This window comes from Neltuma alba, unplaced genomic scaffold, assembly GCF_004799145.2.
Source record: "Neltuma alba isolate B1F8T4 unplaced genomic scaffold, ASM479914v2 tig00012508_pilon, whole genome shotgun sequence".
NCBI lineage: Eukaryota > Viridiplantae > Streptophyta > Magnoliopsida > Fabales > Fabaceae > Neltuma > Neltuma alba.
This window is the reverse complement of record NW_021636976.1, coordinates 191049-211412: the sequence shown is the minus strand read 5'-3', so window position 1 is coordinate 211412 and position 20364 is coordinate 191049. Positions and strand designations below refer to the sequence as shown.

The 20364-nt window shown below is 35.2% G+C and overlaps 1 protein-coding gene across 2 annotated transcripts; it reads left to right on the top strand.

Annotated features, from left to right (window-relative positions):
* Window positions 1–12883: 12883 nt before the first annotated feature.
* On the top strand, window positions 12884–18750 carry LOC114727818 (common plant regulatory factor 1). 2 transcript variants are annotated; one of them, XM_028914575.1, is made up of 13 exons: window positions 12884–13124; window positions 14579–14720; window positions 14804–14866; window positions 15494–15583; window positions 15673–15756; window positions 16286–16327; window positions 16421–16581; window positions 16745–16793; window positions 16957–17005; window positions 17407–17642; window positions 17788–17865; window positions 17974–18099; window positions 18188–18750. In XM_028914575.1, exons 2-13 carry the CDS (start codon window positions 14658–14660, stop codon window positions 18398–18400), a joined length of 1254 nt encoding a protein of 417 aa, XP_028770408.1. In that variant the 5' UTR covers window positions 12884–13124; window positions 14579–14657; the 3' UTR covers window positions 18401–18750. The 2 variants fall into 2 exon arrangements, with proteins under 2 accessions (XP_028770408.1, XP_028770409.1); XM_028914576.1 differs by having other exon boundaries at window positions 12885–13124; window positions 17410–17642.
* Window positions 18751–20364: the final 1614 nt, after the last annotated feature.

Below are 20364 nucleotides of genomic sequence, written 5' to 3'. Positions count from 1 at the left end.
GTGGGTCCCACGAAGCCATTCAGAGTCCACCTGCGTGTGACACGTCATCGTGGGGGCCACAAAACCCAGCATCAGCAAAAGCATGTGGGAAGTGGGGACCAATTTTTCGTACATGGGTTTATCTACTCTGACAGGCCTAGCTGGCGGCAATTCTGGAACATCGGGTGGCGTGGCTGATCCAGAGCCTTCCGATTCAAACAACCATGACCGTAGGATGTGCTCTAGTGGGAGATTGAAACAAACGGATCGGAGGATGTGTTTTGAAATGAATTTTATATTATTTACTTTTTTAAAAAAAATTCAAAAAAATAACTCTTGAATTTTAATATTTAAAAAAAAGCAAAAAAGACGGCTAAAATAAAAAAAAAATATAAATAAAGACCTATGACAGTATTAGTATGGATTTTGACAATAATATTATAATAGTATGGGTTTTTTTACTTTGTTTTTTTTTTTCCCATTCGACCGGGGGAAAGAAATCCTTTGCTTAAGTCACAGAAAGTTGTTTGGCAGTAGTTGAACCAAACGACTTGTTGACATGTGAATTTTATTTGACATTGAAGCGTTGATTATTTATGATTAAAATCCCTAAAACAATATGCCATGCGATAAAATTTCATGCACATAAAAGTGTTTCCAAACACCTCTTAAAATCCTGTGAATAGATGTACGGAGTCGGCTGGGATGGGATAATTCTTTTGAGGGATGGTCTGACACCGAGTCAAAGCTTGCCCCCTTGAATTATTAATAACCATGCGTTCAGAAAAGTGAATGAAGACTGGGGTGATAATGCGGCTAATTCCCGTTGACTCATGATGACCTCAATCGATATGGTGCCGTGCGGGCTAAAAAAATCTGTTTTCTAGTGGTCATATTTATTTTTTTATTTTTTATTTTTAATAGTACAAAAAATATAATAAAATTCTTATTTTTTCTTAAAATAGTTTATTAAAAATACCAAATAAATTATATAAGACGAATGCGTGTTAACTCGCAAGTTGGTCAAAATTACCGACTTTCTAACTATTTATTTTTTGATAGGTTGACAGATTAGGGCTATGTTTGGATTGCAGTTGAAGAAGCCAAAAGTGTTTGGGGAAGCGTGAAACTGAGGTTAGTGGCTTATTGTGATTCAGAAGATTGTTTGGATGAGGTTTCTTTTCTAATTGACTTATGAAAAAAAGTAACTTTTCTAACTGACTTATCCAACGCAATCTGAATCAACTTTTCTAACTGACTTATGGAAAAATTGTGCAAAGCTTACGATCTAATTAGTTATCTGATTTCATTTACTTTAATTAGAGACCAAATGAATTTTAATTTATGTTCATATTTGTCTATTATGTATATTTAATTAATTATCTATAATGTGTTTTCAAATTTTTCTCCGTAACAAATATTTTTATTTTATAATCTCACAAATAAACTATTTATATTTTCGTAATAATGTTACATATTTTTTCAAACTATTATCACATTAAAAATATAAAATTTTAAACACTACTATTCAATAAAGTCCATGCCCTTTTTAGTCATTTTACAACTAACCTAACTTTTCTATTAATCATCCAAACAACTTTCAACTTTTTCAACTGACTTTTTAGAAGCACCTATCCAAACACAAATCCATTACACTAACTGACTTTTACTCTAACTTCAGTTACAAAAGTCAGTTAGACTAGAAGTCAGTTTTGCCCAACGTCAATCCAAACATACCCTAGATCTGCAAGTTGAAGTCATATTTTGCTATATAAAAAAGATCAAATGAAGAGGATCATAATTTGCAGATCTCATAAACTTATGACGCTTAATTGCAGTCATTTTAACAATGATCTGACTCTACAACAGACCAACATTAACGGTATAACATACGCCGCTCATCAAAACGTTTTCAGTTCAACACTAAACCTCTTTAAAGAAGCTGCGTTTTGAGTTATTTTGGTATAAAAGCTGAAATTATTCTCCCGTTCATAATTAGAAATATGCCGGGGTTGGTTTTAATGACATAAATTAAACACGTTGTCTGTTCGGGGATAACGCGAAGGGAGCGCAAACATGTCTGCCCGTTCGATACATGAATAGTTACTTAAGAATCTTTACACTACGCACAAATTAAAATACAACTTGAATTAACATCTCATAGAAGTTGTTGGCGGCAGCACCTGCAAAAAATAGTTAATCCGAGTCACGTCCTAAGGACGCTGTCCTTAAGAGCTATTCCGCAACCACCGGTAGATAAGGATGCGGCACTCCCCAGGATTAAGCGGATCCTTCCTGTAAAACAGGGTGAGCAGAACAGCAGAAGATAGTAGTAAACTCAGCAGTAAGAAAGCACACAAGAGGGGGAAGAGAGGAGCTCGAAAACTCTAGAACTGTGTATTCTGAACCTTAGACCAGAGCACCCTTTTATAGGCCTCCATGATCTGAATATTGCTTGCCTCTTAAAGCTAATCAAATTTCAGTTTTGAACGTTGCACATTAAATGATTTAGTTGCATAATGTGAACGGTTGGAGGCAAAGACATAACGCTTCCGTTTTGTGTTTCATAATCATTGTTTAATATATTAAAAGGAATAAAACCGCACCAACGCTTTAAACATTTCAGACGTTACTCCATTTTGAAATTCATGGCCATCATTTAATACATTAAAACATGGTTAAAGCACCTGGATTTCAAACCGTTCTAAGCCTTAGGCAATTATAGAGAATTTCCGGTCAGCAATTTGAGTGGTTCAATGCATTAAAAGATTTTTCGGTTTAAGATTTTAGTGGACCACTTTTAAATCCCTTAATGCGTTGAAAATCTTTTATGACATGAAAAACCCTTTTAACAATTGATTTTCTATTCTTAATAATAATAAGAAAATCTGTTCACAATTAATACTCAATTTGTTTTTATCTTCCCATATTCCCAATTAATGTAAGATCCTTTCTTTGACACACCCAAAAATATTACAACAATCCCCCACATGTGTCAAAGAAAATACCATTTGCTGAGTTACACACACGAGTACACCCATTGTATCTGGTGGTCCTTTGAACTTAAAACCAGACCTAGACCAATAATACTTAGCACACAGAGGTGCCGGTGGTTCTTATGAACTTAAAACCAACATCTCTAAGTGTGTACTAGAGGTATTAATAGTCAGACTGTACCCCCACATTTCTGCTGTTAACGGCGTTTTTGCGCGTTAAAACGGCCATGCGCGTGCCTGGTGCATAACGAATGCTCTAGAGATTTTGCCACGATCTCATAGGAGCGGCCCCACTCCACATTCGTAGAGGTGATTTCATTAAGTGTACCTGCAATGAGCACACCGTCCCGTGAGACTATGAAATCATTAAGAGCTTCCGCTCAGCCTCACCAAAATGCATTCTAGCACTTTTCACACACCATAGGAAGGGACTACTGGTTTATTTAGTGCTAGCAGAACTAACAAACGACTTGTTCTTACCCATTGAACCTTCTTCATGGGATCACCAATCACAAAGGTTGGGTTGCCATCGCTGTTAATTTCAAATTGGCTTCAGTCCCATTCCCCTCGATGTTTCATAAATTTGTTTCCTCCCTAGAGGTTTTGTTAACGGATCCGCTAGGTTCACTTCTGACCTCACATAATCGATTGAGATTACTCCATCTTTTAGCAGCTGCCTTATAATATTATGTCTCAATCGAATATGTCTACTTTTACCATTAAAGGTTTTATTTTTAGCCGTAGCTATCGCAGATTGGCTATCACAGTGTAAAGACACTGATGGTGTTGGTTTTTCACCCAATGGAATATTCGCTAAGAAGTTTTTCAACCACTCAGCCTCAGAACCAGCCAACTCCATTGCAATAAACTCAGAATCCCTTGAGGATTTTGTTAGTATAGTTTGTTTGGCTGACTTCCATGTTACTGCACCACCACCAAGATTGAAAATATAGCCACTAGTGGATTTTGTCTCATCTGAGTCTGAAACCCAGCTAGCATCACTGTATCCTTCTAATACAGCGGGAAATCCACTATATAGTATACCATAATTCATGGTACCTCTCAAGTAACTCAATACCCTCAATAGAGCCTCCCAATGCTTACTGCTTGGGCAATGAGTATATCTGCTCAATCTACACACAGCATAAGCTATGTCCGGCCTGGTATAGTTCATTAAATGCAACAGACTCCCAATGATCTGTGCATATCTAGATTGAGCAACTGGATCTCCTTCATGTTTTGTTAAATGCATATTGGAATCATAAGGAGTGCTAACAGGAGAAACATCATAGTGTTCGAACTTTCTCAAGATTTTCTCAATGTAGTGCTCTTGAGAAAGCAGAATACCACATTCATTCCTTATGATTTTAACGCCCAATATAACCTTTGCTTCACCCAGATCTTTCATATCAAAATTTGAAGCAAGAAAACATTTTGTTTCACACACAACATTCATGCTAGTACCAAAAATAAGCATGTCATCCACATATAAGCAAATAATCACACAATCACCATTTACAAGTTTTGTATAGACACAACGTTCTACCTCAACAGTAGAGAAGCCACCACTCAACAAAACTTGGTCTAGCTTTTCATGCCATTGTTTAGGCGCTTGTTTCAAACCATATAAAGACTTAACAAGTTTGCAAACTTTGTTTTCTTGTCCAGGAACTATACACCCCTCAGGTTGGGTCATATAAATTTCTTCTTCTAAATCACCATTTAAAAAGGCTGTTTTAACATCCATTTGGTGAATAAAAAGTTTGTGGATCGAAGCTAAAGCAATCAGGATTCTAACTGAAGAAATCCTAGTCACAGGAGAAAATGTATCAAAATAGTCAATGTTTTCTTTTTGAGTAAAACCTTTGGCTACCAGTCTAGCCTTATATTTATCAATTGATCCATCTGGAAAATATTTTTTCCTAAAAACCCATTTGCACCCAATAGGTTTTGCTCCTGGAGGCAAGTCAACCAAAATCCATGTTTTATTTTGATTTAAAGAATCTATTTCAGCTTTAATAGCTTCTTTCCAAAACTGAGAATCTGGAGAAGAAATAGCCTCATGAAAATTTTTCGGATCACCTTCTACTAAATAAGTATAAAAATCATCTCCAAAAGATGTTTCTTTTCTTTGTCTTTTACTTCTCCTTAAATTCTCACTCAAACTATCATTTGAAGTTTTTTCCAAAGAAGAGTTTTCAACTCTTTTAGGGACACGCTCAACTTTCAAAGGAAATATATGTTCAAAAAATTCTGCATCTTTTGTTTCAACAATCGTATTAGGATCCAAAATATCACTTTTCAAAACTAGAAAACGATAAGCAGCACTTTTTTGAGCGTAACCAATAAACATGCAATCAGAAGTTTTAGAACCAATCTTTCTCTTTTTAGAATCAGGTAATAAAACTTTTGCAAGACACCCCCACACTTTTAAATATTTGAGGTTGGGCACAAATCCTTTCCATAATTCATAAGGTGTCTTTTTAGTTTTTCTATGGGGTATTCTATTTTGTAAAAAACAAGCAGACAATAAAGCTTCACCCCACAAGTTATCAGGTGCAGCAGAACTCACAAGCAGAGCATTCATCATTTCTTTTAAAGTTCTATTTTTCCTTTCTGCTATACCATTAGATTCAGGTGAATAAGGAGGAGTTACTTCATGGATTATACCCTCTTTTTCACAAAAATCATTTAATAATAAATATTCTCCTCCTCTGTCTGACCTAACTCGTTTAATCTTTTTATTCAGTTGATTTTCTACTTCTGCTTTATACAAAAGAAACATTTCAAAAGCTTCATCTTTATTTCTCAATAAATATACTTTAGTATATCTTGAAAAATCATCAATAAAAGTGATATAATATCTTTTGCCTCCTCTAGTTTGAACTTGTTTTAAATCCCCTAAGTCAGTATGAATTAAAGATAACAATTCAGTTTCTCTCTGAGTAGAAAATGTGGCTTCTTAGTTAATTTAGTTTCTGCACAAACTTCACATTTGTTAAAATCATTACTTTTAATTCCATGAATTAACCCAAGATTTTGCAATCTCTTTATATATGATTTATGAGCATGTCCTAATCTAGCATGCCATATGTCAAAAGAATCAATCAAGTAAGCAGAAGAAGATGCATTTTCATTAATTTCAGCAACACTTAAAACAAACAGACCCTGATTACAATATCCCTTCCCAATGAGAACATTGTTCTTAGTCATGACAACCTTGTCAGACTCAAACGACACTCTAACCCCAGCTTTCCCAAGCAGCGCCACAGAGACTAAGTTTGCCCTAACATCTGGGACATACAGCACATCATTCAGCGCCAGGGTTTTTCCTGATGTGAGTTTCAGCACCACTTTTCCCTTTCCCTGAACCTTGGCAGTTCGGGAGTTAGCGAGGTAGATGTGGTCTTCCCCTTCTTCAAAGGAGGTAAACATCTCTTTATTTGCACAGATGTGCTTAGTGGCTCCTGAGTCCACTACCCATTTCTTCACATCAGTCACAATAAGGGCTTGAGAGACCACTGCAGCTATGACTTCATCATCACTGCCATCATCTCCTTCAACCAAATTCACATTTGGCTTAGGAGGATTATCACCCTTTTGAGTAGCCCTTTTTCTGCATTGCGCCGCATAGTGCCCTGGCTTTCCACAGACAAAACAATTGCCTTTCTTTTGAATTTGGGGTTAGAGTCCTTGGATTTGTAATCAGATTTCTTATTCTTATTATTTTTGTTTTTGGGATCATACCTCTTGGAGCGCGGTTTCGATTCCACCAAGTTTGCTTTGGCAGCTATTTCCTTTCCCTTTGCGGCTTGTATGGCCTTTCTGTTTGTGTCTTCAATTATTATGTGGGTAATAAGATCTGACAGGGACAACTGCTTCTGTTTGTGCTTTAACTGCTGTTTGTAGTCACTCCATGTTTCTGGCAGCTTCTCGATCAGTATGCCAGCTACGAACTCATCTGGCAGGTTAATCTTCTCAGCACGCAGCTCCTCCAACAACTTGTGGTACTCGTTGATTTGCAGCTTGATGTCTTTCTCTTCGGTCATCTCCCATTTGTAGAAGTTCCCCACTACAAATTTCTGCTTCCCAGCATCCTCAGCAGTGTACTTGAGGATAAGAGATTCCCATATTTTGTGTGCTTCCTTATAGACACAGTACACATCGAACAGATCGTTAGATAAAGTGCTGATAAGAGTGTGTCTGCAAACCTTATTGGCATGTGTCCAATATCTTTCTGGGCTTGATCAACATCTGGGGTTGGTTCGGACTGAGTAAGAGCAGCAGCTACTCCATGCATGTCAAGGACAGAGTAAACTCGCTCCTGCCACCGCCTGAAATTCCTTCCATCAAATGTCTCTATTTTTGAAGTGTCAGGGAACGGCCTAGGAATAGGAACTGCTGTTGGAACAACAGTGACTGGGGCAGCATCATGGTTATTCTGAGCAGCAGTGTTGCGGGGTTGTTCCATGATGTGAATAGCTCTTAAGATTGTTGGCGGCAGCACCTGCAAAAAATAGTTAATCCGAGTCACGTCCTAAGGACGCTGTCCTTAAGAGCTATTCCGCAACCACCGGTAGATAAGGATGCGGCACTCCCCAGGATTAAGCGGATCCTTCCTGTAAAACAGGGTGAGCAGAACAGCAGAAGATAGTAGTAAACTCAGCAGTAAGAAAGCACACAAGAGGGGGAAGAGAGGAGCTCGAAAACTCTAGAGCTGTGTATTCTGAACCTTAGACCAGAGCACCCTTTTATAGGCCTCCATGATCTGAATATTGCTTGCCTCTTAAAGCTAATCAAATTTCAGTTTTGAACGTTGCACATTAAATGATTTAGTTGCATAATGTGAACGGTTGGAGGCAAAGACATAACGCTTCCGTTTTGTGTTTCATAATCATTGTTTAATATATTAAAAGGAATAAAACCGCACCAACGCTTTAAACATTTCAGACGTTACTCCATTTTGAAATTCATGGCCATCATTTAATACATTAAAACATGGTTAAAGCACCTGGATTTCAAACCGTTCTAAGCCTTAGGCAATTATAGAGAATTTCCGGTCAGCAATTTGAGTGGTTCAATGCATTAAAAGATTTTTCGGTTTAAGATTTTAGTGGACCACTTTTAAATCCCTTAATGCGTTGAAAATTCTTTTATGACATGAAAAACCCTTTTAACAATTGATTTTCTTATTCTTAATAATAATAAGAAAATCTGTTCACAATTAATACTCAATTTGTTTTTATCTTCCCATATTCCCAATTAATGTAAGATCCTTTCTTTGACACACCCAAAAATATTACAACAGAAGTTACTCTCTCAGTTTTAAAATATAGGTATTTGAAGAGAAAATTTTTTTAAAAAAATAACTGTTAAATTTTAAAATTCTAAGTCAGTATAGATTACTATACTCGTAAAGAAAATAATTACACTAAAAAAACAATTGACAATACATTTTTATAGTAATTCTTTATTTAAAATTTTGAAATTTAGTAGTTTCGTTTGTAGATCTTTTTAAAATTCAAAGCACTTACCCTTGTTACTCCAATAATTTTAATCTGGGGACCTTCGACAACATTCTCCCTGCTTACCTGGCGCGAGCAATAATGGACAAGGCGACATACAAAGATAATATCAATATTCTTATTCGTATACTTAAATCAATACTCCCTGTTCTACCTGTACAGGTAGTCCTCTTTATCTTACCATAAGAAATAAAATACCAAAATCATGTGGCTTAAATTATGCTCTTGTTTGTAAAGAGATTACATGGAAGAAGATAAGTAAAAATTCATTACAGAATAATAATTAGTTACCTATATTTAATGAAAATAAGAATGAAAAAAGTAATTTAAAATTTTATAAATATATTTATTTTTTTTAATATTTAAGAACACCATCATAGGAAAAATTATTTCTTATAAACAAGGAATAAGGGAGTAGCAAATACAGGTTACGATAACGTTACTTGCAACGTAGCTTTGTGACAAAGATGCCTTTATCCCGTAAGCTCCAAATCCATTCGGCGCAAACAATGCTCCCAGTGCAGTGATCCATTCCGTATGGAGAGATGCGGCAAAAGGCAACTGATTTTGTGTGACCTCGTCAATCCTCGCTACGTGTGTGTTAATTTAACATTTTGTGCTTCCTATTTGCTGCTGACATTATTATAAAATCACACATATCAATCGCCAAAAAAGAAAGAGACCCTTGTCTCTACGGATCATATATTTTTATGTATAAATTAAAGAGGTGGTCCATCGTCAAGCTTCTCGGTCATGAATTGTTAATTTCTCAACTTGCATGACAAATCTCTATTAATTACTCCTCTGTATAGGACTGAATTGTTGAGTTAATTTTGATCTTGGATATAAGACTTATCTCTTCTATTTATTAATTTTTTTTAAATTACTTCTGTAGATATCAAGTAAAAGAGGGATGGAGTATATACAAGGAAGGACTCAGAAAATTATTCACCCAAATTCATATGGAATACATTAATGTTGTAAGTTTTATGCTGGCTCAAAAATGAAGTGTGCCTAAGGGTCAATATTCAAGTCCTCATGATATAATTAAAAATAATAATTTAATTTTTCTCGAAAACATTCTACAAGGCCCGCCATCCTATTAAATAAGACATAAAAGAAATGCAACCGTAATTTCAAAGGAAAATTTCACAAAAAAATTTAAAATCACTCAATTTTAAATAAGTAATTCTTATAAAAATATCTTGTTATTTGTTAAAACCTGTATTAAAAATGTTAGAAGTTTAGTCATTTTAAACTTTTTTTGTCAGATCCTTCATAATTTTAATTGGAAAAATTCTTTAAAAAAAATAAATAAATAAATTACTAAATATTATGGTACTGGAGACGGGGAAAAAACTTCAAGTCGTTTAGAGTGGTAGATTAGTATGGAGCTTGTCTGGAATCACATTTAAAATACTTATAAATGTATTTTATATAAGTTAAGATAAAATCTTTTTTATATATTTATTTTGTATTTTGTAAATCATGATTGATAGCGCCGAGGATTTAGCATGGTCACATGTCATATCTTAGTGTTTGCATGGTATTGTGAGATGCATTGAATGCAAATATTTTAAATTTGGGTTAAAGGCAAAATATTTTATTTTCTCAAGTATATCTAATATCATAAAATATTTTATTATGTACCTAACAGTTTAAAATATTTTTTAAGCACATTAAGCATCTTAAAGTATTTTTAATAACAAAAAATATCTGATAATACTAGATATATCTAAAGAAATGCTCTAAGAAACTGAATACAAAAAAAATTACTTTAAAGTTTTGAAACCTTTTAATTTTGAAATATCCTATCTCGCCCACGTGAAGCTATGTCCCCAATTCTTAGGTACTTCGGAAGTGCCACATTGCCCATACACTATCCAATAAAATTAAGCCGCGTAGATTTCAATGGGAAGGAATGAAGAAGACAGAGACAATGTGCGAAAAATAATGGGTGAGGATTCGGCCACTTGTTTGTCCCCAGCGGCACCTCCGGACTCCAACTTACTTATTAAATTTACTTAATTTTATTAAATTATTCCTCTGTCCTAAATGGATAAGCTGCTTAAAATGTTAATTTTAGTTTTATGTATCGGGTCTTAATGCATTTGACATATAAACTAACATATAATTTAATACTGTTTTATCCTTAACATAAGATTTAATTAATTAATTTAATTAGATTTAAAAAATTACATAAGTTAGTTAATTATAATAAATATGACTTGATTTTTCTAAAATACTATAATTACTTTCCTTAACATCCCTCTTCGTCTTCTGTTTGATTATAGTTCAGAGAGTATCAATAAAAATAATTTAAAAATAATAATAAATATTGGAAATATGTATTATATTTAAGATCAATATTAATTTAATAATTAGGTCAAGTATTAAGAAAAAGAGAAGTATTATATAGAAATATTACAGGAAGGACACAACACATTTACTATAAATGAATCCGTTCCAATTGAACTAGTGGCTTTTACAGTAATAACCATAACTGTTACTTTTGTTAGTCCCCCCCCCCACAAAAAAAAAAAAAAAAGAAATAGTCAAACCAGAGTAAGCATATGGTTATGTCATTCAATCGAGGACACATGGCATTATTATCAAGACTAAATTATATATGTTTTTATTCCTTTAATTTTATAGAGAGTTTTAGATATTTTTAATTATTTAACCCTAAAATTATTTAAAAAATAATGATATTCAAATCTTTAATATTAATAATATTAACATATTAAGTTTAATTTATAGGACAATTTTGATTATTACAAAAAAACTATTATTTAATAGTAATTATTATAAGGTTAAAGAGCTAAAACTATAATTTTTAAAATTAAAAAATTAATCTAAAATGTTGTATAAAATTAAAAGACCGAATGCATGCTTTAACATATTATAAAAGATAACGAAGTTTCAACTCTAATATGATAAAAAAAAATATTTTGTGTAAAGATGCATCTCCTATGTTGATATTATTTTTTAAATGCGTCCGGCAATTTGATCTTATTTATGATACATTTGACATTTTGATTTTATTTTTTTTAGTTACATTCAACTCCTTATTCTTTAGGGTTCTCAGTGCTAAATGTATCATAAATAAAATTATGATGGCAAATGTATTTATAAAATAAAATGAGAGTGTTAGAAGCACTTTTATCCTTTCTATTTTTACTATTAAGTTACTTGGTGTCAAAAATATATGATTGATTAAAAGTTTAGGAAAAAATTAATCATTAGTTGTGAAAAATTTGAATCAATTAAAATTAAAATTTTACCTTCATACAATTTGATTTTTATATGAATTTCTAAACCTGAAAAAAAATAAAACTACCTGCTTTTTAAAATCTAGGAACTTAGAATTTGAAATATTGAGTTGTAAAGAATAAATTTCAAATGCGCTAAAACTATAGTGATTCTGCTAAATCAGAATTCAATAAAAAAATTTTAAAAGACTTTAAGAATCATTCATCAGGGAAGATTCTTAAAAGAAAAAGTTTGGATATATGAAATTTTAATTCAGGCTGAGGGAGGTAAGTAAGGCCTAAACTAAAATTTTGAAAATGATGTAAAATTACTCATTTGTCCTTATGTGACATAAGTGACATTAATAGAATTGAAAATGATAAGCATTGAACTAATAATTACAGATGTTAAACTCTAAATGGCATATTTCATAACCTTTTTTTGTTGTTCTCCTTTATTTTTAGTTAATTAGTTAATTAATAATCTATGAACTAGAAATAACAAGTATTGAAATGGTAAGTATTAAATTGAAAATTACAAATTCCATAACTTTTTTTATTTTACGTTGTTTTAATCAGTTAATTAACAAGTTACAAATTAAAATAATAAATGTTAAATTGGTAATAACAAATACTGATATAAAATGATAAATTTCGTAACTTTTTTTCTTTCTTGTAAAGATATATATGGGCAATTTCATAATATTTTTAAAATGTCAGTCCAGGGCTTACTTCCTTTCCTCATACGATTTTCCAAACTTTTATTTTTTGAAATTTAATTAAAGTTATTAGCTTAATAATAATAAATAAACGCAAGCCTAATCACATAGTTCGAAATAGGCGGAAGCCACGTGAGGGCTAGGCTGGACCCCTCAAAGCAAAGACGCGTAGATCGACTGTGGAATAACCACGTGTACGGACACGGTGGCGTTGGAATAAAATAAATGGCCAGCGCGATCACCGATGGGCCAGCTCAACAACCACCACACACGAACCACGCCACCACCGTATATACGGTGTCCATATACCTTTCCTCTTTATACGACACGTGTCTGGCGACGTGGACGTCGTTTTGGCGCTCCCCTCTCCTCCTTCTTCACCTCCTCCGGCCTCCCTTCTCCCTCTCGCTCTTCTTTCTGCCGAGGCCAAACCGAGTTCCCGCGGGCCTTTTTGGAGAGAGAAACTCGCAGACTAACCGCCTAGCAGTCTGAATTCCCTTCCCCGATCTCAATTTTTTTCCTGGAGTTTAAGGATAGTTTGCAGCGGCCAGGATTTTGTCTCTGTTCTGCTAATTAAATTTGCCCTCCCCTTTATTCTCTTTTCGCTTTCCTTCCTCGCTGCCTGTCGATACCATTTGACTGGCTGTCCGGCAGGTTCGTGGAATTCACTGCTTTCTTTTGTTGAAAGTTGGAAGATTTATATCCTAATGTATTTTAGATTTGGGTTTTGTTTGGTGAATGAGAAAACTCGCAATAGTGACGGTTCAGTTACTCTAGGTTCGTTTGTTTGTGGAAGAAATTATAGTAACGAGCGAATTGGAATGTATGGTAGTCTTAAGCCTCGTGTTTTAGTGAGCGTGAATCGTGGAAGAAATCTGAGCTGGGGAAAACTGGAATTTTCTTTGCTTCAGTTTAAGCTTTTTTCTGTGGAGAATCAAAAGAATAAAGTATTTCATGAATTTTTTGTAAAGTTCTTCGGTTTACTTTTAATTTCATTGTATCTCTGCAAATTTAGAAGACCAAACAAGGGATAAGAGTTGCGAGTACCCTGGATCTCGTTTTATAGCTGCTATAACTTTCGAGATTTTGTGCTTTTCTGTATGTTGACTTGATTGGATAACAGGGTAAGTTCCTTCTTTTCATTTTGGGCGTGTGGTAGGCCGCTTATGCCATTTTTTTTTTTTTCCATTTTGGACTTCAAACGGTTAATAGCTGAAGAATCAGGCAGCTTCCCCGTTTAGCCAGAAGAAGAATGGGATATTGGATCAGAAGGCGCGATAAACCATAATCTCAGGCAGTCAAGAGGTTCTTCAACAATCTTACTGCCATTTTCTGATCCATCTGAAATCGAACAAATTCGGATTGGAGGGTACTTAGGTCATTTAGCTCCTGAATTGTTCCGTTGGGAGCTAGGGATAGATTTTGTTATACCCTGCCAGTCGCGTCTATCACTTTTTCTTCAGCAATCAGCATCAGCTCGTTGGTTGTCAGAAGACATAATTAGCCCTCGCCTTTGACTGACTACTGCTTCTATGACTCAACCGTCGTTTGTTTCCCCCCTTGGGTTCGATTATGCTATAGCTTTCCATGAATACCACGATCCGTTTAGCTTGTTAATTTAAATAATTATCGTTCACCCCAAAAACAATGGTACAGAAAAGGCATATGTCGATGGGGTTCGCTATTGTCTCAGACAGACTTCTATCTCTAGATCCCAATTTCATTCCCTTAGCATATACTTTGATTAAAAAACCAGGATTTTTTTTTTTTAATTCTTGTCTAGTTGCGGTCATCTCGCTTAATCTTAGATACGTGACACCAGCTCTTTAGATGAACACGAGTAAAGATCGTCTCTGCTGCGTGAAGACCATGCTTGAATTGAATGCTGGAATTGTCATTCTATGCTGCTCATGATCTCATGTATCGTCTTTGAATAACCTGTATTTAGCAATATGTTCTTGAAAGTAAAAAAACTAAGTTATGCTGGTTTATGGGAATACCAATGATCGTCATGTTGAAATGCAGAAATTCTTTTTTACGAATATGCCTCAGTGTTTCTATGTACATCTAGTTGCCAATAGCAGCTAACATGGTTCTTATTGATGCAGCTGAATAACTTACCAGGAAGTAGCTAGGGCGCCTCTAAAAGTTGACTGAGTCAGTGTTTTCCATTTGGCGCTTATTAGCATGGGAAACAGTGAGGAAGGGAAATCAACTAAAACTGAAAAACCTTCTTCACCTGTAGCAGTGGTAAGCTGGAACTGTGTGCTTCCGTGTGCATTCCTTGATTATGAAGTTTGTGGTTAAATCTATCGTACCTATATTATGAACAGGACCAGGCTAATCAGGGCAGCCAGCCCAACATTCATGTCTATCCTGATTGGGCAGCCATGCAGGTTAACTATCATCCACCTTCGTTTCCTTTGTCTTCTAGTGATTGGAGTGTTTATTTAGTTCCCTGCTTAGTAAAATTCGCTGTAATGAAAATGAAGACAACTTCTCTTCAAGCATGTAGTATTTCTGTTTGTGGAGTTCTGCTCTTATACAGTCCTGCTCTTAATCATTATCTTAATATTTTACAGTTCAGAGAATAATTAGCCTCATTTAAGAAAGTGATCTTCTTCTACTAACTCCTGGCAAAGCCGTCAGAGAGCTTTTATTTTGACAAGTATCATTATCACCTTTTCTCAAGTGTTCTTTGTGGCTATAAAACATCTTCTCTATGGAAGCAATAAGAGAGTTCCATTTAAAGTTTAAACTGCGCTTTGCCTTGCATTTTTGGTGCTTTGTGAGTTACTATAAATCCCTGGATAGCTATGGCCTAACGAATATCAGCATGGACTTGTGCATTTTGGTCAATCTTTTCGAAGTAATCTATGGCGGCAGCTGTATAAATTTGAAACCAGTTAGAGAGGAAAGGGATGGAATATCCATGGTTCACGAAGGAACTTCTTGAGCATAATCTCCCTTAAACATTTTTGTAATTCTTATGGTAATTATTTTGTAATGTCCCTTGTCTTCAGGCATATTATGGGCCAAGAGTCTCCATGCCGCCATACTACAACCCAGCTGTGAGTTCTGGCCACCCTCACCCCTACATGTGGCCACCACAGGTAGCACCTGAAAATCATCCGTTTTCTTTTATCACGTCCATTCTCTGCTGAAGAATTTGAATAATATGTCAACTTATTATTTCTTGTAGCCCATGATGCCACCGCCATATGGGACTCCTTACGCAGCAATTTATTCACATGGAGGTGTTTATCCTCACCCCTCAATTCCTATAGTAAGTCTGCATTCGTGCAATTTATCTTGTGAGGTTTTATTTTTCATATTTTGGAATTTTGAATTGGAGCTCATATTCATTCTCTGGACATATGTTGGATGTGGTGTACCTAAATTTACGAACATGGGCTTTGAAAGGGTGAGAAATAATGGGCTCATTTGGAATAGCTTTTAAGTAGGTTTTCAATCATGATTTACGGAATATGAGGTAACTATGTGAGGGGACTTTTGTTTCGGTTTACGTAAAATGTACTTGTAAGTGTTTTTGAACACTATCCCAAATGGGCCCAATGTCCCAGGAATCATGCATACTTGGGGGCATTTCAGGTCTCAACCATCATTCTCCCCCATACTTTGATGACCTGACTGATGGAAACTTTAGTAATTAATCTAAGTTTTTGTTCCGTCCAAAATCTAATCTAAAATTCTCTGCCGTATATCATAGTGTACCTTCATGCTTCATATACCCTTAATTGGCAGGAAGTTAATACTTTTGGTTTGTGCTGATCTATCATTCTGGTAATATGTAGGGACCACAATCACATGGTCAAGGAGTTCCAACGTCACCTGCAGTAAGTTTTAATCTTCTTGGAGGTCTTGCCATAATAATAAGATATTTGAAGGTCATGAAATCATGACGGGTTCACCTTGGTGTGAACATGTAGGCTGCAACTCCTTTGAACATGGAGACACCAACCAAATCTTCTGGAAACGCCGATCAGGGCCTGATGAAGAAGTTGAAGGGGTTCGATGGGCTTGCAATGTCTATTGGAAATGGCAATGCTGAGAGTGCTGACCGTGGAGCGGAAAACAGGCTGTCACAGAGGTTTGTTGATTTTGTTTATGTATGTATATGTTTTTTCCTTTTTTTTTTGGGGGGGGGGGGTTGCTGGTGCTCTCCAGCCCAAAAATCTAGAAGATCGGTCCATATAAGTGATTGTTCTAAAGGCTTCAGTTGCTAACATAAAATTTTATAATTACTTGAACAGTTTGGATACTGAGAGTTACAGTGACGGAAGTGACAGCAACACTGCAGGGGTAAGAGTTTCCTTTTTTTCAACTATTAGTTGTTCGATCTATGTAGCTGATTCCACCCAATGATATAATACTTATTTTCGATTTGGTTTCAGCTACTAGTCTATTTTTCTTTAAAGAAGCTTAGAAAAAATTGCATACTAAATTATGCCTATGTTGTGGTCAGGCTAATCAAGCAAGCAGGAAAAGAAGCCGTGAGGGAACACCAGCTACTGGTAAGAGTGTCCTCCAAGAAGTCTTACATGTTGAAAAAAAAGTGGAGTTCTCCTGGGATCATAATTACACTTATTTTTCCATCACATTAGCGGCACACTTTATATCAAGCAGTTTGTTGAGTAGCATCTCCATAAATTGCATGCTATGTTATCATTCATGCTGTAGACGGTGGAATCTTACTAATTTATGACCTAGATAAATTTTATTGTGTTTGAGGTGGGTTTTTACCACCTGAGACGTGATGTAGTCATACTAGTGCTGTCCTATATGTGCTGTGCCATTAATGATAAAATGGTACAGTGTATGATAATTATTTACGATCACGTGGAGACGTAGTGCTATTGAAGTGCTATCCACATAATGCAGGATCTAACGATTGTTCTTTTCCTGATTGTACAAGCAGATGGAGACGGCAAAAGTGGGAAACAAGCAAATCCAGTTTCCAAAGGAGCTGGAGCCTCCAATAAGATGACATCAATTACCCCGGCCAATGTTGGAGGAGCAGTAGTTGGACCTGTAGTTTCTTCTGGTATGACAACAGCGTTGGAGCTGAGGAACCCATCCGTTCTTTCTAAGTCAAATTCCCCAAGTAATCCACAGCCTTGCGCGGTAGTGCCTCCTGAGGCTTGGATACAGGTATGATGAAGAAATAGTTCATTGTCTTGGTCTGACTCATTTAAAGGCATTTGAGCAGGAGCAGCACTTTAGAATGATTAAGCTGTGCTTTCTGCATTAGCTGACACTATAAGTACTTGCTGTGGATATGTTTAATTTCCCCTAGAATGAACGGGAGCTGAAGCGGGAGAGGAGAAAGCAATCAAATCGGGAATCTGCTAGACGGTCCCGATTGAGAAAGCAGGTATGAATGTTGTAGATCATCGTCAAAGCTTCTTCATCTGTTTGAAGAAAAACGTAAGCTTGCACGAAGGGGAATGTGACTAATTTCTCATGTTTTCCCTCTGTTCAGGCTGAGACAGAAGAACTTGCACGAAAAGTTGAATCCTTGACGTCTGAGAATATTACACTGAAATCAGAAATAAATCGATTGACTGAAAGTTCAGGGAAGCTTAAGATGGAAAATGAGGCGTTAATGGTACTATTCAATATTGACATAATATTTCTTTTTGCTTGCTTATCACAACATTAATGACACTGATTCTTGTGACGTTTTTGACACCCAGGAAAAACTGAAAAATGCACGAGGAGAAAAGGATGAAATCTTTTTGACACCGAGTACGGAGAATTTGCTATCCAGGGTGAACAATTCCAGTTCTTGTGACAATAGAACTATAGAGGGTGAGAACGCTTTGTGTGAGAAGAAGCCAAACTCGGGAGCAAAGCTGCATCAACTATTGGACACAAGTCCGAGGACTGATGCTGTGGCAGCTGGCTGATACCCAGAATAAAAAACAGTAATTGATTAATATATTAATATATTTGGTTCTAATCACGTGTAGTTTTGGCATATTTACAAGCCCAAAATTACTACTGCTGACAGTTGAATTTAGGATTTTAATGTAGCAAGACCAGAGCTGATTTCTTTTACTCATCAGTTTCTTGGAGCAGGACTTTTATTAGATTGGACAGCAGTTGATGACGTCTAAAAGTTTGTAAATTGAAGAGAAGTAGGGGTTTAGGTTAGCGGGGGTTGCTGAAGTTGAACTCTGTTATTAATGGTTTGTGTATGAATGATTGGTGCAGTACCACTTTTCATTCTGCTTAAACAGCATAGTGATATATTTAAGATGCGCCTCTTTATTCATTTTCATGCAGATTTCTTTCTGTAAAATGTGTTTTTGGTTTCAGAAATCAACCATGCCATTCATTACCCGCAAGCCCATAGCTCGCTCATCTAGGATCAGTTAGCAATCTTTAGGCAGATCCTCCGGGAGACTCTCGTTCATTTCCTAGGTAGTAGTTATAAAGATGCACTGCCTCCTGTCTGGAGGTGGTATAAATTATATGTTGTATTGTAAAAAATTATGACAAATTATTCTTGATGGTCAAAGAGTATCTCCATACAAGAGTAATAATGACAAAAATTTGTAGTGTGAAAAATAAAATTTGCAAGTTAAGCAACAAGCAAAAATAATAATTTCAATAAGATATCTGGTATTTTAGATTTTAAATGACGGTGGAAAAATTGTATTTTAAACGAAATTATTAAGAGGCATGAAACGTAGATATCTTTCTTAACAAATATGTGAATTTTAATTCGTTATGTTGTGACTTATGAGGGACCGATATTTTTTGTTAGGCTCAATTCTTCTCTGGCAGTCTTATGCTTTTTTTTTTCCCCCTCCTCTTTCTTTGTGGTTTTACACTACAAGGTGCTACTGCGATGCTATATATATATATATATATATATATATATATAAAGTTACCAATAAGAGTTAGTCCAGTTGGTAAGGAGTCAACTTATAATCCACAAGGTTGTAAGTAAGTACTTCTGTAAGCGTTTTATGAGCTTGGAGGCATGTTCTAGCTCTGGTAAGCTTTCAGGACCTAACTCACCCAAACTTTTTGTTACAAAATATATATATGTATAAAGTTTTAGACGAATTGAATTTTAGGACTCACTAGGACCAAGGCATACATCTAGATTCAAAGAGTGCTTAAAGGTACTTACAGATTGTCTTCTAACAATATTTTCACATTGACAGTAGGATTTGAACTTATGACTTTATGAGTTGTGAGCTGACTCTTTACCAATTGGACTAAGCTTTTATCGCGTACTGTTATGCTTTTCTTATGGAAGCAATTGTGCTCGTTTCAGATGAGCTAACAATTTTTTGGGGTTAAAACAAGATAAGAATACATAAGTCAACATTTCATATTTGGGTAGAAATAAAAAATGATTTTAAAATTAATTTTACGGTATATAAAATAAATATACATATCTCGATTTTACGAAAATTGATTTTTAAAAACACTTCCCCAATGTAGAGCCGGGAAACTAGGAGTATGGGTTAAGTCAGAGCTATATGGGCTCATCTGCCGGGATGTTTTTTTTTGTTGTTGAAAAAAACCATTTAAACTATGGTTTGATGGTAAAATGATATCTGTGAGCTTACCCAAAATTTGTTTTTTATACCTATAAGGCTTAGCCTACCAAGCACACTAGTCTGTGTTTAGTATGCGGATTATTTTTTTAAAAAAAGAATAACCATAGAAAAGATATTTATCAAAAAAATCTATTATCCTAGTTGTAATTAGGTGTGAGACTAATTTTTAGCATGTCAAATACACAAATATGACTTTTTTCCGCTGGAAAGGATTTTTCTATACCAAAGACAATATTAGTCTAATTATTGGGATTTTGTGGTTTCTTTATAGTTATTTTATGGGTTGATATGGG